A 12,946-nucleotide genomic window follows, 5' to 3' on the forward strand; every position below is an offset into this window, starting at 1 on the left:
CTTATCCAGGTTTTATTTCTTTAAAACACATATTTAGTTTTAAGTGATTACTGCAACCCATAAACAAGTCAATTCGCATCCTCCCGACACACGATCGGTGCTTTTAGGTACCCGAAGCACCGGGTACAGTTTTCGTCAAACCAGTCGCTTGCGACGAAGGGTTCGGTGAGTAAATGAACTCGCAGACAGCCCACTGAGTTTCTCGCCGGGCCTTCTCAGTGAGTCGCGTTTCCAATCCGGTGGTAGATTTTGCGAAGCACTGCTCTTGCTAGAGCTAGTGTTAGCAAATTCGTCAGGCTGAACCCCGTGAACTCGTACTTACTTGTTCGGTTAATCTAGTATAACCCCTCGAGGCTACTAGAGTAGGTAGGCAACAAAAGCAACCCACAAACATTACGGCTAGCGCACCACACCGCAACTTAGAGAGAGGTAACTATACTTGAGACCTTAGAACTTATATCTCAAGATGGGTGACGCATTTACATTGTAGATGTCTATGGGCTCCAGTAACCACTTAACACCAGGTGGGCTGTGTGCTCGTCCACCCATCTAAGCAATAAAAAAAGGTTACTAACAGAGAGGAACTAAGTGTTTGATTTATTTGTCTATTGATTTATTTATGTTACAGCCACAGCAAATAGCGTCCATAGACGAGGTGGAGTGCGTGCGGGTGCGGCGTGCGGGCGCATGCGCGGAACTGGCCGTGTTCCTGCGGCGCGACCGCGTGCTGGCTCTGCTCATGGACGACAGGGACGCCGCGGAGATGCCGCTTGTCATCGCCGGGTACTTCCCGACTTTTTATTTTATTGCTAAGATGGGTGGAGGAGCTCACGGCCCACCTGGTGTTAAGTAGTTACTGGAGCCCATAGACATCTACAATGTACATGCGCCACTCACCTTGAGATATAAGTTGTAAGGTCTCTGTATAGTTACAACAACTCCCCCACCCTTTGAACCGAAAAGGATTACTGCTTCATAGCAGAAATAGGCAGAGTGGTGATACCTACCCGTGCGGACTCACAAGAGGTCCTACCACCAGTCAAGACTGCACCTTACTTCTTATTTACACAAATCACATAGTTGAACGCTTTGAAATATTAATCCCATTACAGATATTACAAGCTGGCGACCGGAAAGGAGCTGAATGTGGAAATTGAAAGGGAACCCATCACGGAGGATATAGGTAGGTACATGGCGACCATAGTAACTCATTTAATTGCGTTTTATTACATTTATAAATAAACACATTCAATATCGTTTTATCCAATATTTAGATATGAATACTATTAACATACAAAGCGAAACCGGGACTACTCTAATAAGCAAGAAATGGCTTTGTTTTTCAGCTCCACCCTACTTGTCCCAGCACAACGTAGTCCCGGCGAAATGGAGCTACTTACACCACGACGATCCCAACGTTTTATCGAAAAAGCATTATGCGATCTTTAGTATGCCTCCGCCCTACCATTCCACTCCGGACCAAGCTAAGAATAGCTTAGATTCCAATATGAACGCGAATATAACGAACAAAAATAGCAGCAATAACTCCAGTCCTTTGATTGGTTTTGATAATAAGTCTAGTCTACTTGGACACGATGTACACTTCGAGAAGTGTAAAAGAGGTGAAGACTTTAGACTCTTCGATCCAAACGATCCTTGCTATCTTGACGACGGCATGGGTTTCGATCTTCAGAGCATACTCTCTATAGAGCTCTTGGAAAACGCCAGCAATAACCCAAGACTAGTCGAAGCCAAGAATGAAGAGGTGCACAGGAGAGTGGCAGAAATGCAGAAATTGGTCGAGAATTCTGAACAGTATTTAACTGAAAACTGTGATGTTTATGGTGAGGATTTATATCATGATGCGTTTATAAGAGATGAGTTAGTTGGTAGAGAGACCAGTGTCGATAATTTGGAAAGCGATACTGAGTCTAATAACAGTAGAATGTCTATGGCTGATGACGCTCCTGGCATCTTAAAACACAGCGATTCGCTTTTGCTTCTAACTGAAACTATAAATCAGGGTTTGAGTGTACTGCCTGTGTCAGAAAATGACAATAATGTTAGTGGCTTGACGGCGCGACAGTCTCAAGGGCTTAGTACCATATTAAATAATTGTGGTCTCACAGACGCTTTAATAGCTTTAAATAATGATATTTGTCATTCAGAAAGTGATAATGATTCATTATACACTCCCACGAACAGCCCCATACGGAGACATCAGAACAAAACGCCGAATAAAGCAGTTAGAACTAGTTTTGGTTTGCACAGCCCAGAGGCAATACAAGAAAATAAAGAACCGAATTTGAAAGATTACTTGAAGCAACTAAGAGAAAAGAGCAATAGAGATGAAGCGGCAAGTACAGAGTATCATCCATTTTATTATCAGGAGAGCCTAGTTGATAGTGACGTCGAGCTTATAGATTTAACTTTAATACCACCCCCACAAACTCCTGATGAATTGGATTGCGCCACACAAGTGCCTCAAATTCTTCCAGTCGTACCACCCTCTTTCGCAGATGAAAAAGCAAGTTCAACAGAAAATATTTCGGATGCACCAAAAACTAGTGATTTGGAAGAATTCATCGCCAATGTTACAATACAACCGCCCACTGTTAAAGTCACGCCTGCAATAGAACTGACACCAGAAGAGATAATGTCTTACATCATTCCGCCACCTCCAGGGTCCAATACATCTACTCTAGACAGAGATGAAGTAGGATACGCGAACCAAACCCAGATCTTAGAAGCAAAACTTGCACAAAACGTAAACGAAAACACCAAAACATCAAATGGAGATGTAGTTAAGGGACAGCTGAGTGTCAGTGAAATTAGGAATATGTTTGCAGCAAAAAGTCTGAGTGAAGCTAGGAATAGTTTGTTGCTCAAAGATAAAAGTAAAACTACAACACAAACGAAATCTGATTCCCCAAAAGGTAAACGGAAGAGCGTCTCAGGCGATAAACAAGCAAACGGTAACATACACGTTATAGAATACCCGACAGTCGAAAGAAAAGGCATGTTCTCCTGCTGCAGCAAAGATAAAAATAAGTCAGACGATAGTAACGATGAGGCAGAAAAAGTTGAAACTCAAATACAGAACTCTGATTCAATGCCGGACGTGTGCGAAATCAGGCCTCCTCCGAGAAGAAAAAGTTCTGATTGCAAAAAACCTCCTGAAAGACCTCCGAAGACAGCTCCAATACCTCCTCCGAGACCTCGCTCCAATTCTTTCACGTGTCTCAATAACGAATTGACTGCGGTCGAAATCAGCACCAATCATTTCAACACGCTAAATAATAGACAATTGAACTACAAGGTTATCTGCGATATTAATGAAAAAAGTGTACAAAATCCACCCCAAGTACCTCCTAGATTAGAGAACAAGGTTCTGTCACCACCCCCACCTATATTACTACCTCCAAAGAAGCCACCTCTCCCACCAGTTCCGAGCATCGAGGTACTCAGACTGAAGACATTACAAAAAAGTTCTCCAATCAGGAACCAAGAGCAAAGACTGGCCAGTATCGGATCGCCACATTTTCAGAGAAATTTAAATAGTTATAAGAACCTTGAGAACGAAAGCCGTGCGGATGACGAAGTGCACATCCGATCGACCCCAAACTACAGTTCCATGACGCTGCAGAGTCGACACGTTAGATCGAATTCAGAAACGAAAACCACAATCTTGAAGAACAAGGAAATGTCGACAGCTTTATCTTTGTGCTCACCTCAGATGAATCGGAGGTTTAGTAACAGACCAGATATATTGAACGGTGCTCCGTGCGACCAAAAAGTCTTCAGCCCTCCCTTAGACAGAAAGACTTTTAGCTCAAGTCCTACACCAAAAGTGAATCATGTTAGGTTTAAAGAAGACGTAGTGGATGACATTCCGACTCCTCCGTCGCCGCCGACGGTGAAGTTTCCAGAGTTCCAGGCGGGGAACAATGGGCACGTGTCCATAGAGAACTTGCTATGTAAAACGGAGGTGGCCGTCGACGGGTTGCTGCAGAGGCTGCATCAGGTAGCACAGAAATGTTCGCATCAACACGCGCACGGAGGCGGAGAAGATATTGATGAAGCCAAGTTTCAGGTAAGCTTCTTTAAAAAACATTGTGCACTTCGTTTTTCATTGCAAGTTTGTTTAAAGGTCCGGCTAGCGCTAAACAATTACCAGAAAAGATAAATACCACACCTTCAATTCTATAGCTCACTTTGGAATCCTATAAACTAGATTGAAGTCTACATTGCAATGATACAACGGGTATCTTCACAATAATATCGAAAATAGAAACTACAGATGTTACGAAAAAACAGAAATGTGTCAGCATAACACATCTAGGGAAGGATAAAGGGAAAATCTTGATGAGACCGAAGCTCTAACCTTCCATTTATTAGTTGCTCAAACTTATTAGTTTGTTATATCTTAAAACTTATCAATTATCATTATCTCAAACTTATTAGAATAGTTGAATGTCTGTTTTTCTTTAACTCTACTTTTAATTATGTAAAAATTTCATTGCAAAGCTGTCGTCATTTTAAGACTATGTTATGAGTTCGTTAAGTGTACTATTCCGGGATCCATTGTGATCGAACGTGTGGCCTTCTAAAAGCACGGAATAAAACTTTAAAGGCCAATTTGTATTTGCCAGCGAGCGCGCAGCGAATTGACCTCGTGCGCGGTGTCGTTGGTGGGGGCTTCACGGACACTAGTGGGGGCGCTGGGGGTCGCGCGGGGGGGTGCGGCTCCTACTGCACTAGCCGACTGCTTGACGCCTCTCCGACGACTGACCGATCTCGCCCAGGTTCGAAAATTTGCATGATATATACTAATATTATAAAGAGGAAAGATTTGTTTGTTTGTTTGTTTCGAATAGGCTCCGAAACTACTCGACCGATTTGAAAAATTCTTTTCCATTAGAAGCCGACATTGTCCCTGATGAACATAGGCTACTTTTTTTATTTTTATTTATTTATTTTTTGTTTCATGTGTGTTTTATTGTTTCCGAAGCGAAGCGAGGGCGGGTCGCTAGTGTTTTGATAAAATTGTTTAACTTGCCAGTTAAGCTAAGCCAGTTATGGTCACCGTTTACTGGTATTTATTTTGTTACTCAGTTCAACTTTTCTTTTTATAGCTTAGATGGGTGGACGAGCCCACCTGGTGTTAAGTGGTTACTGGAGCCCATAGACATCCACAACGTAAATGCCGCCACCCACCTTGAGATAAGGGTTCTAAGGTCTCAGTATAATTACAACGACTGCCCCGCCCTTCAAACCGAAACACATTACTGCTTCACGGTAGAAATAGTCAGGGTGGTGGTACTTACCCGCATGGACTCACAAGAGGTCCTACCACCAGTAAGAAATGATGTCAGAAATAAAAAAATAACTTGATGATAAGCCGCGTCGCAGGATCGAAAAGAACGCCCAATTTAGAACAAAATTGTGACATAGTCTTCAGTATTACTTTAAGTTTATTATCTGTGGGCTACGGCAGTAGATAGTGTAGATACCGTCAGCAACTCTGCATATTTGATTAAAAAATGTCAGCGTCTTATTCATCTATGCCCAAAAAAGCTATTCTTTCACAGGCGCTTGGAAGGCATACATCTTCACCGCTTCAAACAAGGAATTTGGTGCTCCGTGTTCATGACGTCACGGCAGCTTTTAAGGAACTAGCCGGGCAGGAAATGGCACAAATAATTCACGAGCACAACAATAAATCTAACAAGCAGCAAAATCAAGACACGGCGTCCACTCTAGAAGGGCAGTTAGCCCTGAGGGCAGAATGCTTAGCGAACGTTCTGGCAACATTACTAAGAAGTCTGAGGGTGTTTTCGCCGTGAATTTTTAGCGGGAACATCTGACACGTTAACCGCTCGCGCCACAGAGCATTGAATTTTATTATGAATGATAATTAACACTTTTTGCACGGATAATACTTTAACACAGAGTTTTATCTGTACAATAGTAGAATGTGTTATTATTACCACGTTACAATAATTAAGTTTAATTCGTTAAGATTTTGATAGTTTTTCGTTGTAAAACATAACCGTTACTAAAATGAGACCAAATAAAATTAGGTATGTTTGTTTTCTTTTTTTTTTTTAATTGTAGTTGGCAACACAATGTTTTAGTTGTAGAATTGTAAATTTTAACATATGTTATAGAAAATATGTTGTTAATTATGTCCAAAAACAAATGAAAATCGATTAATAAAAATTGATACAGATAATTTAAGTCTTAAGACTTTGGAGTGCAGCTAAACAAATTTTCGATTATCTGTATTTTGTTTTATAAGCCGTAATGTCTATGGATACCGTAGGAGTTATGTTACCATAATTATTAATTAATTTTACCTATAAATATATCTAATGACTAAAATAAATGTACATTTTATAATTCTAGTAGAACGTTTTGTGAACAAGTTTAAATAAAATCTGTAACCATATCTACTTAATATCAGAGAGCCATATCTTAATTTCGTAAGAACAAAAATCTCAATGCTATTTATAAAATCGATATTGACATCTCAAGTCTATTGGTATTTGACTTTATGTAAAATTTACATTGAATTTAAGCGTAAAATAAATAGTAAATGATAATTTCAGAATTACACTTTAAGTTTGCAATTACATAACTTGAAACATCTATTCTTAAAACGAACTACAGCACAGTGTTGCATGATGTAAAAAACTCCCAGAATTTCCGCAAATAAACAGCGTTTTATTTCGCGTGAAATGCTAAAACATTGGTGCTATTTTGAATAATGTAAGTTTTGCTGTTTAATTTTTAAACCTGTATCATTTTTGGTAGTAAAACAGTATATGCATTAGAGATTTGAGATGCTCGACGTAATGACTGAAAACGAGTCAAAAAGAGATCTGTAGTTTGGTCTTATAGCAATAACGTTTTTGCTTCATGTTACAGAGTACATACCCTAAAAATGAATTTTGGTTTTGTGACTCCCATCCGACACGGTTTGTACGACTTTTTTATTACTGAACTTACATATTATGTTAAGCTTCGGACCGTTAACTGCTGTATCATTGATCCGACTTTGGTATGAATTGATTTAAACTTTCGCGGGTGATTACACTTAAAAAAAAACTTTTTTGTTGTTTGTGTTTCGAAGACTACATAAGAACTGAACCTCGTCTACAAAACTTTCATTCGTACCAATGTTTAATAAAGACACATCGTTGTAATAAAAAAAAATACTTATTATTATACTTACAAACATTACAACCACAAATACATTAGTTTAAACGAAATTAGATACAATCTTATCTGGCAACACTGACTCTAGAAATAAGAACTTATGCGGGAAGCAAAACCAATTATAGTTTGAAAATTCTACTCGTGTATATAATATAATATAAAGGAACATAAATAATATATTAATTATAATCAACATTAATCATTTACGTAGTAAAATCAAAATATAGATCTCTCTATTTTAATCACAATCTTAGTCCACAACTGCCTGGTAGGTACATGCTATTTATTTTCGTCAATTTCCAACTCAAGACACTGAAAATATTTATTATTATTATTTTGTGTACGTAAGCGGTGTGATTTGAAATTTGCTTATTCCGGAAATATCATGTAGCTTAAAACTCAGATGCCATTGAGCATGTTACTTTGCTTGCGAATTTATATACCACACATTAATCATTTATTAGACAGTTTTTGAAGTGAAAACTTCTTTAGAATCGTTGTGATTTCAAACCGGATGCTACGGAAAAAACGACAGGTAAGAGACACAAATACAAAAGAATGAGACAGAAATATACATACTATTTAATACAGCGCTATCTGTGAAAATTTTTAATACTAACGTGTGTATGAAAGCTCTTGTAGTGAATTTTAATTTAGGATTATACGTGAAATTAAAATATCAATTCACAGAGGGCGCTACCTTACAATTATTTACTAATGACAAAATTTTACATATACTTAAGACGTTTAGGATAATTGTATTTTAATTTTGGAAGGTTTCATTTCTACCACGTGTGAATTGCACACATGTTTTTTTTTTAAATAAATTTGAGGGCGCATCACTAGAATAAAAACTCAGATTCAATATAGGACTACTGCGCTGAGTTTTCAAACAATTCTGACTCCTGTGTTATTTTATTACTGGAAATTTTAATAATAAATATTGCAATCTTTGAGCCCGTATCTACCAGGTGGATGTGAATAAGTTTATTACGTTCATCCTGTTTAGTACAACACATTTTATTCCAAAGCTTGTTATAATTAGCCAAAGACGAGAGTTTTATCGATGTTATTTTGAAAACATTTTTTTCAATTCTGTACTATATTATCATTCCTTCGAATATTTCCGCATTTTCCGGTAAACAATTTTCCGATGAAGTTCACGCTAAATGGACCTTTTTGAATTCGATTTATTTACGATCTAAAACAGTACTAAATAAATGTGTGTCACTTAATTAGTTACGAATAATATTCAAACAAGTGAGAAATTAATGTATGACAATCTTTTTCAGTTTGTCTTTAATATTTTTTATCCTCAAACCTAAAAGTTTTTGTCTGATAGTTAAAGTGATATTAAAAAAGTCGGTGAATTGTTTACGGAAAAGCTGGTATAGTCTATTTTCGCCTTAGAAATTAATTTATACCGTTAAAATAACTGTTAAAATTGTTTAGCTTGATACACGTAATACCTAATCATGACTTTTCATTGACATGTCCATGAATGTTATTTAATAGTACGTAAAAAACAAAATTTCTCGCATTATAATTCGAATATAAAAACATTACAAATTTTATCGATTCTTCATGACTTGATTTAAGCAGTTCCAACTTTATCATAAGAAAAATAGAATCGATTTTCCGAAATAGATGAATTTAAATACTATATAAGTAATATATTACTATAAATAAGTAAATTACTGTGTGCCGTCATTCGCTTACTTCAGAGTTTCCTTCGCGAAGGGTGAAGGACATATACAATAACAGATTTTCGATCGTGATTTTAGACGTATGCAAGGAAATTAGAGCACTATTACCTGTCTCCGTTGTCTCAACTTGGCTAATCAAATCGTCATACAGAGTGTTTTGTTAAAAGTTATATCCGTCGAATTAAGAACAAACTTCCAGCTTAAAGTAAAAATATATTAAGTAAAGTGATCATTATCATCACACTTGTAGTGTTAAGGAAATTTACGAAGTATCTTTAGTGAAATTATTTGCTTAGGCAACATAAAATCGGTCTACCCGATGCTAGTAGTTACCAGAGACTATGGACATCACATCGTGAATACCGTCACACGTCTTTGGGACGCGGGTCAATACTGTCAATCGCCTTTAGCACGAGATCTAAGTCCCAACTCTTCTAACTACTAAATAAGTTCTTCTAACCAAGTTTTTTATTTTTTATTGCTTAGATGGTTGGACGACCTCACAGCCCACCTGATGTTAAGTGGTTACTGAAGCCCATGGACATCTACAACGTAAATGCGCCACCCACCTTGAGATATAAGTGCTAAGATCTCAGTATAGTTACAACGACTGCCTCACCTTTCAAACCGAAACGCATTACTGCTTCACGGCAGAAATAGGCAGGGCGGTGGTACCTAGTAAGTTAGGAGCTATGAAATAATCTTGCAAACAAATTAAACGTCTCTATAGCAGCACATTGTTGTTCTCTTTCAAATACTTTATGAAATTTTTACGGTGTCGTGTATCAAGCTGAACTATTTATAAAGTGATAATTACTATAAGGTTGGATGTGAGATCATACAAATAGAACTGAATATTTTGGAGATAATTATGCATCAATAGTTATGCATGAATAGTTAAAAATGGAGACTTTTAGTTGCAAATCAACCGGTGTTTCATAATTGTCAATCAAATTGTGAACTACTAAATATTAGATGGAAGTTCACAGTGTCTTTGTAATTTTCAAATCCAATACAAATTTATTTAACATACTTTAAAAAAAAATTAATCGCAAAAGTAAACTTTAACCACAGCTTGCCCTCTAACTTGTATTTATATCTTAATAATCGTAAGGTCATATCTTTTTAAATCAGCCATAGTAATCAAATTGCATTTTACCTTTCATAATCCACTTTTTTTCCTACATAATATGCTGATAGCCTTGAGAGGCTATTTCAGCTTCACCCTAGCGTGTAGGTGAACTCTCGGGGCTCAAACCGAGGTATTGCTAACACTGGTCCTAGCTAGAGCAGTGCTTCGTAGAATCTACCACCTGATCGGAAACGCGACCCACTGAGAAGATCCGGCGAGAAACTCAATGGGCTGTAATTCACTAGGCCTGGGAGCTAAGCCCTCAAAAAAATGCAATTTTATATTAAAAGATACTGGTCTGAAAAAAATCATTTATGTCACATGTCTTTGACATTAGAAAATGGGGTACGATCGTTGCGAAGCAATGAATCCATTACATTTTAATTAGTGCTACTGGTTCTATTATATTAATTCTCACAACTTAAACAATAGTATTTAAACAATTTTGGATCTTATTACGCATCTGATCTTATAGTAATAATATCGATAGTTGAATGTGTATAAAGTGATACATAAATGTGTTGAAAAGGTTATAATTATCTAAAAACTGTATCGTGGGCAGTCCCATTGTATTGCCCGATATGTAATGCATTTCATGTAATAAACAATATTAATGAAAAAAATATTTCGTTTTGTTAGCGTTCGCTGCGAGGTAGGTACGGTAAGTATCTCTTCCTTCCCTTCCCTTCCCATAAAGGTATGATTGTGTACACACAAACGAAACTCGGAATTTCAAACAAAGAAAGATTTTTTTCATCTACCCGATTGTTTACAATGTCTTCATTTATAACACAAAAGGTATGTTAAAACGAATTAAAAATAACATCGGACTTTAAAAAAGTCTTAGCAAGCGTTACAACTATCCGCGTTCAAATCTCGCAGGCAGGCGCTAATTGATCTAAAGAAATGTGCCTAAAAATGAACTTAACACGCGCTCACGAAGGAACACAACATCACCATTATCACAATATCGTATAATAAAAACTTAACAGCACAATTAGTGACATTGCGTCCTACATGTTGATCTATTTGTCAATTTTTTTTATTGCCCTTGTAGGCAGACGAGCACACTCACGGAATAGATAAGCACACCTGATGGTGAGTGGTTACCGTCGCCCATGGACTTCAGCAATGCCAGGGGCAGAGCCAAGCCGCTGCCTACCGCTTAATACTCTCCACAAGCCTCGTTTGAAGAAGGACATGTCATAGCGCTCGGGAAACACCGTGGAGGGAAGTTCATTCCATAGCCGGATGGTACGTGGCAAAAAAATCTTCTGGAAACGCACTGTGGACTGTGTGTCACAAATGGATGAGCTCTTGGTAAGTAAGTCGCTCATATACATCAACATTGCTAAGTTGCCGCCTACTGCCAAGAGAACTCCGCAAGCCTCGTTTGAAGGATATAGCGCTCGGCAAGCCCGTGAAGTTCATTTGAAGCCGCATGGTACGTGGCAATCACGATCTCTGGAAATGGACTGTGCATGAGCACAGCGGTAGTATGGATGTACTCCACACGGGCCATATGGTACAGAAAAAAACCGAAGTCCTTTCGTAGACGCAGAGGTTCCAAACGATAATAATCAACTGGGCGTAAAGCGATAATTCTTCATTCTGAAAATAAGACACGAACTCCAAAGTAATAGCCGTCAGATATGGAATGACAATAAAATAAAAATCGAATTTACGATGGTACACAACTAGAAATAGGTTCATAGAATATTTATTTATTTCTGTACGCGTTTATCTATGATACCCTTAATTAGACACGGCAAGACCAGGGCTGTCTGTTCTATTAATAAACAATTAACTAACTAATGCAGACGAAGAAGTTAAGAACAGATGTTTGTTTTGTTCTTAAATAACATTTTACACAAACAGTAAAATGTTCAGTAGAAATAAATCTTTTAAACAGCTCTGCCCATCTTGGTAGATTTAAATAAAGGTATTGACAAAAGAAAGTATCGAAGCTTAGGGTCAGTTAATCTTAAGTTTCTGATGTCGTGCTGTTTTGAGTCTGGCAGGTTGAATTGTCCAGTCATTATCGATTTTGGGACTGTGACTATGGGTTCTGAAAATTATGTAATGCATCACCTGATGCCGGGTTATGGTCAACGCCACCTCCGTAGGCCTTCTCGGCTAGCGAGCTTTTTATTTATTGCTTAGGTATACAGGCGATAACACGGCCCACCCGGTGGCAAGTGGTTACCGTCCCTCGTACACGTCAGCAATGTCAGGGGCACATGTAAGTCGCTGCCTACCATTGAGTACTCCCCGCAAGCCTGGTCTTAAGAAGGACATGGACATAGACCTTGAATGGACAGTGCCCTATGCATTCCCAGATAACATTTTGGATCAAAACAAGTACTGTCACCTGGTCGCTTGTTATCACGTTGGCAGCGCATAAATGAAGACTATAGGTAACGGTAGATAGGGCTTTAAGAATTAAAGCGGCTATTCTCTAACTCCAGATTTTAATCTTTACTCTTTAGTGATATTTAGGCTTTTTGGCTCGCACATTTCCAATGAATTACACTCATCATCATCATCATCATCTTAGGCCTTACAGCCCAGGGTGGGCCTTAGCCTGGTACAGTATGTCTTTCCAGGCTGCTCTGTTCAGGGCTTTCTCCTTGCAGTTCTTGACGCCGATATTTTTGAGGTCGCGCTCCACGCCATCCAATCATCGGAGTTTGAATGAATTACACTACCCGCCAATAAATATTGCTCTATAAAGGTCGAGCCTTTAGAAAGAGACCAACGGCTGATTTCGACTTCGTATAGCGCTATCTCTGTCCTCCTGTGTATCACATTATATTTGTTTTATTAGAAAATGAAATACTTACAACCCTGTTGTTTTATAAATAGAGAGGATGTTTGTCATGCGAAG

The 12,946-nt window shown here is 38.2% G+C and overlaps 1 protein-coding gene across 1 annotated transcript in view; it reads left to right on the forward strand.

The window, feature by feature from the left end:
• LOC114251617 (uncharacterized) overlaps positions 1–10,682 on the forward strand; it is a 179,404-nt gene extending 168,722 nt beyond the window's left edge. The window contains exons 10-14 of the mRNA XM_028185955.2: positions 629–783; positions 1,113–1,183; positions 1,347–4,093; positions 4,653–4,805; positions 5,592–10,682. Of these exons, the coding sequence (XP_028041756.2) occupies positions 629–783; positions 1,113–1,183; positions 1,347–4,093; positions 4,653–4,805; positions 5,592–5,846 (3,381 nt within the window). The 3' untranslated portion in view covers positions 5,847–10,682. The remainder of the gene's footprint in view (positions 1–628; positions 784–1,112; positions 1,184–1,346; positions 4,094–4,652; positions 4,806–5,591) is intronic.
• Positions 10,683–12,946: the final 2,264 nt, after the last annotated feature.

Source organism: Bombyx mandarina, chromosome 23 (genome assembly GCF_030267445.1).
Source record: "Bombyx mandarina strain Sakado chromosome 23, ASM3026744v2".
Lineage (NCBI taxonomy): Eukaryota > Metazoa > Arthropoda > Insecta > Lepidoptera > Bombycidae > Bombyx > Bombyx mandarina.